Source organism: Rosa rugosa, chromosome 6, assembly GCF_958449725.1.
Source record: "Rosa rugosa chromosome 6, drRosRugo1.1, whole genome shotgun sequence".
In the NCBI taxonomy this organism is placed as follows: Eukaryota; Viridiplantae; Streptophyta; class Magnoliopsida; order Rosales; family Rosaceae; genus Rosa; species Rosa rugosa.
The window spans coordinates 4,244,224-4,249,414 of record NC_084825.1 but is presented as its reverse complement, the minus strand read 5'-3'; the positions used below and the strand labels follow the sequence as shown (position 1 = coordinate 4,249,414).

Here is a 5,191-nt window from a genome sequence, read left to right as displayed (position 1 = left end):
ACCTTAGTGGCCACAGAAGCAGCTCACTTTATGCACAAGTTGACAACACAGGAGGAGGGCTTTTTTTCTCTGAAACTTGATATTAGCAAAGCCTATGATAGGCTTGAATGGAGTTTCTTGTATGCTATGCTAGTTAGATTAGGTTTTGTAGGAGCATGGATTGACATGATCATGGAATGTATCATGTCAGTAAGTTATGCAGCTTTGGTTAATGGTGAAGTGACCCAGAAAATTCTTCTAAAAGGGGCATTAGGCAGGGTGACCCCCTGTCACCCTACATCTTCATTCTTTGTGTCGAGGGACTATCAGCCTTGATTACTCAATCTGTCAATCAAGGCCTTATTAAAGGTTTGAAAATGTCCCTACAAGCTTCTACTAATTAATTTGCACCATCTATTTTTTGCTGATGATAGCTTCTTATTTGGAGCTGCTACTGCCACTGAATGCTTACAAGTTAGACAACTGCTAAATCTCTATGAGCAAGCTTCAGGACAGAAAATCAATTTCCAAAAAAGCAGTGTGGTTTTTAGCAGAAATGTGCTTACACTTGTTCAGGCTAATTTGTCGGAAATTTTGGAAGTGCAATGTGTAGAGAAACATGATCGATACTTGGGACTCCCACTTTGGGTAGGTCAATCCAAGTCAACCATTTTTGCATACCTGAAGGAGAAACTTAGTAAGAAGCTTATTGGTGGAAAACCAAAATCCTTAGCTCAGCGGATAAGGAGACTCTTATCAAGGCAGTGGCTCAATCAATGTCGTTATATACTATAAATTGTTATCTATTGCCTAAAGGTTTGTGTGATGAGTTGCATCAGTTGTGTGCATCTTTCTTTTGGGTTGATACGAATGAGAAAAAAAGATTCATTGGCATAGTTGGGAGAGATTATGCCTTACTAAACAAGAAGGTGGCATGGGATTTAAGAATCTATATGCTTATAATCTTGCCACGCTTGCGAAGCAAGGTTGGAGAATTGTTACAAATTTGGATTCGCTCATTGTACAGTTGTACAAAGCTCGTTATTTTCCCCATTGTAGTTTTTGGGAGGCCGAAATGGGAGATGCTCCATCCTTCTCGTGGAGAAGCATTATGAATGGTAGACCGGTGTTGCAAGCGGGTGTGAGGTGGAGAATTGGGGATGGCACCTGTGTGAACATTTGGATGGCTGCAAAATGGTCCTCTGCTACAGAGACCTGACCACACGGATTTTAACATGGTTGCAGACCTAATCAATTCTCATGATCGTACATGGATCCCTTCGACTATGCATTCTCTTTTCAGCCCGAATATTGCCAGTCGTATCTTAGCTACACTGCTGAGTCGACGAGCCATCCATGATAGATTGTGTTGGAGTCCAGAAAAGAGAGGTCGTTTTACGGTGAAGACAACGTATTGGATTGCCCGTGAATCTGTACTCGGAAATGCTCTAACTAGTACTTCGAGTGGAGATCCCTTTAGTATGTTGTGGAAGACTATATGGAGAGCAAAGGTTCTTGGTAAAGTGCAGATATGCATTTGGCGAGCTGTAAACAATCTCTTGCCAACAAGAGCCTATCTAACAACAAAGGGATACACAGGTGATACCAACTGCGTCCTATGTAATCACTGATTAGAAGATGTATCTCATGTACTGTGCAAATGCCTTATTGTAGTTGAGCTCCTATCTTCCCCTCCTCTTAATCTCCAGCAATCCTTGCTACCTTCTATAAACTTCAAAGAATGGCTATTGGATTGTGCACTGAATCTGAATCTTGCTACCTTTGAAAAGCTGATGATGGTCTTATGGTCTGTGTGGAAGAATCGAAACAGTAAGCTCTGGGATGGTGTTGCTCAAATTCTTCTATACTCTATGGCCTGGTTGGAAGAGTTCCACAAAGCTCGTGATGTGCACAATAACACTGGTAGGAGAAGTATCAAGCAGCCTTGGATCCGGCAACTGAGGGCCGAGTTAAGTTGAATGTGGATGGATCTTTCATTCCAGGCATGCAAAGAGGAGGTACATGCGGTGTCATTCGAGGTGAGCAAGGTCTCTTTATTGCAGCTTTTGCCCGTACTATGCCCCATGTAGCCTCGGCAAAACAATCAGAACTCTTTGCCATTAGGGAGGGTCTCGATATAGTTCGATCACTAAATCTGCAGAATGTCACTTTAGAAAGTGACTGTTTGGAAGCAGTACATGCAACTGATCACTAGTGAGGACCACGACTTTGATGAGCAAAGAGCTGTGTTGGATGACATTGCTGTCCTTATTACTGCACTTCCAGGTGTAGAGATTAAGCATACCTCTCGTACTTGTAACAATGTGGCAAATAGATTAGCTGCTATTGCTTTTGAATCAAACCAATATGAGGTCTGGTTGTATGTACCGCCAAACTCTATTACTAATGTACTCCAGCATGACCTAGCTCATGCTGCTTAATTTCTCAATAAAACTCGGCAGCTTCTTATTAAAAAAAAAAAAAAAGGTGGAGCGAAATGTGATAAGAAGAAAGACCCTATAATTCAAGTAGATAACTTATTGGAGCGGCAGCTCCCCGCTCCTTCTAATATGCCATTGTTAACCCGAAATCAATTCTTTTATTTACATCTGTATTTGGCAATATCGAATTTAAGGTAAGATAGAATTCACTGAACGAGACCAATTTTTATGTCGTATTAGGAATATTATTAATTAGGTGGCACATCTTCATTTGGACGTACATTATCATCTGAATGTTTTTTATTTTCTTTTTTTGAGGTAGAATGTTTTTTATTTTTTAAGAATCCTCAAATGCTTATTATTTACCTTTTGGACGTATATATAAATCACCATTTTAGGGTTCAATCTAATCTTCTTCTACTGTTCGCATGATATCCCGTAAGACAAATTATACACTAATTGTATGCATGCATAGAAAATTGCACTTTCGTTATTGAAAAGGAGCCCAATGTCTATAATTATTGAAAAGAAAATCAGAAATAGATTATCAATTAAAGAGACTGCTGTATGATAAAAGAACTAGGGGGAAAGAGAAATCACTCCACAGGGCAAGTTCAACAGCTAGAAATCTTGCGACTCTTCTTGGGTCTCAAATTACGAAGATGAGAATATGATAGAGCTACCCAAAAACGAAAAATTAATAAAAAGATACTCATGCATTAATCAGACATGCATACATTTCTGTTTTATTCTTTTGGTCAAAGAAGATAAAGGTTGTTCCTTCTTCCTTGTTTAGATCATCATTTACGTCGACGTCCTAATCCAGAACAACAAGCCGAAGAAGAAACACTAGCAGTAGCGCTACCATCTCTACTTTGCCGAGTACACTCGCTGTTACTGGTGGTGGCAGAATCAGAAGCAGCCTCCTCTATTTGTAGAAAATGCTTCTCCAAATCACTCTTCAGCTCCTCAAATTGTTCACGTTTTTTCTTTCCAACGGCTTCGACCTGCTTCTCTAACTTCTTTACCTCTCTTGCTTGCTTCATCCAATCCAATAACTCTTGATTGGATGCCTCGACTTCACAGATAGGGTTGTCGGGATCGCCACTGACACGCAAGAACTTGTTGTCCTCAGTCTTAAAAAAGAGGGTCGCTTTTCTTCCCGTCACCTCATTCATCTCTCTGATTTGTTGGGATAGAGCAGTCAATCTGCGGCGCAACAATCGTTTGTTTGTTAGGTTTGATTGGCCGTAGGCATTAGATGCCTCCGTCGACCTGGAGACATCCATGCGGCTAAAGATAATGATATGCAAAATCTAATGGGAATACCCAAATCCAAGAGAATATAGATGGGATTGGGACGCTATGAGTGAAACCTAAATAAGTATTTATAACAGTGTTGCTCTGATTGCTCTTCTATATTTGTCAAATCAACCCTGCTGAGTAGCACCCAATTAATGAGGGATATTGGTTTTGCCATATTAGTGCATGGAAGACATGCAACCCAACGTTTGTAATTAAGATGTCTCCTTAGATAAAGTTTCAATATTAATTAAATTTTGCCAAAACAAGATGATTCATTTTCGTGGGACGTGGAATGGAAAATTTGTTAATGATTTGTTTTAGCACTTGAAAGGTAAAGAATACATCCGGATGAAATATGGCCCAATTTTGTATCAGATAATCTCTTAAGAGTTAAGACATAAATAAATAAATAAAAGATAAAACAAATAGAGAAATTAGGAAAATTATTTGTGAAACTTGAATTAAAATTTGGGTGGTGCTATTCACACACCATTTTTATCTATTCACACACCCCTTCTAATTTTCTATTACTTTAATTCAATATTTTTTATAAATTACCCTAACTACCCTCCCTTGTAAATATGTTTATTTTTCTTTTTTCTATTTGTCAATTTAATCATGAATCAAACATCATTATACAATAAATTAATATTTTTTACCTATAAATGAAGGAAAAATAATACGTTTATTAATTGGAATGATCTATATTATTAGACAAAACATATGATTCCCAAGTAATCACCTTTACCGAACTGAATCTAAATTATAAAGTTTGTCCTCATACCTTGCAAAGTACCAAACTCAATGCTTGTTTGTCTATGACTCTTAATCAAGGTGCATCATCCTCAAATAAAAAAAATAAAAAATAAAAAAATGGAATCAGCGTTTTATCAACTCAGCCACAAGCTTCCACATTGCAGCTGATGATGTACACAAAATTTGGAGATGCTGTACATAATATTGAATGCAATGAGTTGCAATTTTCGTGTGGGGACAAAATTATGTTCTACTAGGATAATATAGTAGAACAAATCATGTATATAATCATAAGGCCATCATTATTAGGTTGTTGTAAAGTTTTTGGTGAAAAAGAAAAGAGGGAATCGAAAAGAGTTTCGAAATCCTCTGTGTCTGCGGGAAAATAAGAGTTTAGAATTTGAGGATAATTGACTTGCCAAATAGAAAAAAGAAAAAGAAACATAATTATAAGGAAGGGTAGTTAGGGTAATTTTTAAAAGAAAATTGAATTAAAGTAATAGAAAAATAGAGGGGGTGTGTGAATAGAGAAAAATGGTGTGTGAATAGCACCACCCTAAAATTTTATCTGTAAAAGTTAGGAAAGATTCTAACCAGGCCAATTTGCTCAAAGAAAAAAAATCTTATTTAGTCAAAATAAATCTTTCTCAAATGGTCTTTTTCTTGTGATATAGTATTAAGGTTACTGCAATGTAGTGTCAATAAATTTG

The 5,191-nt window shown here is 37.4% G+C and overlaps 1 protein-coding gene across 1 annotated transcript; it reads left to right on the top strand.

Annotated features, from left to right (window-relative positions):
- The first annotated feature begins 1,265 nt into the window (after positions 1-1,265).
- Positions 1,266-2,420, top strand: LOC133716092 (uncharacterized). Its single transcript, XM_062142833.1, has 3 exons — positions 1,266-1,578; positions 1,654-1,902; positions 2,266-2,420. The coding sequence occupies exons 1-3, from the start codon at positions 1,266-1,268 to the stop codon at positions 2,418-2,420; spliced, it is 717 nt and encodes a 238-aa protein (XP_061998817.1).
- Positions 2,421-5,191: the final 2,771 nt, after the last annotated feature.

Coding starts and splice junctions, on each gene's coding strand:
- LOC133716092 (XM_062142833.1), top strand. CDS start 1,266: ATGCATTCTCTTTTCAGCCCGAATATTGCCAGTCGTATCTTAGCTACA. Junction 1,579..1,653: donor AACAACAAAGGGATACACAG/GTGATACCAACT, acceptor GCCTTATTGTAG/TTGAGCTCCTATCTTCCCCT. Junction 1,903..2,265: donor TGATGTGCACAATAACACTG/GTAGGAGAAGTA, acceptor CTGCACTTCCAG/GTGTAGAGATTAAGCATACC.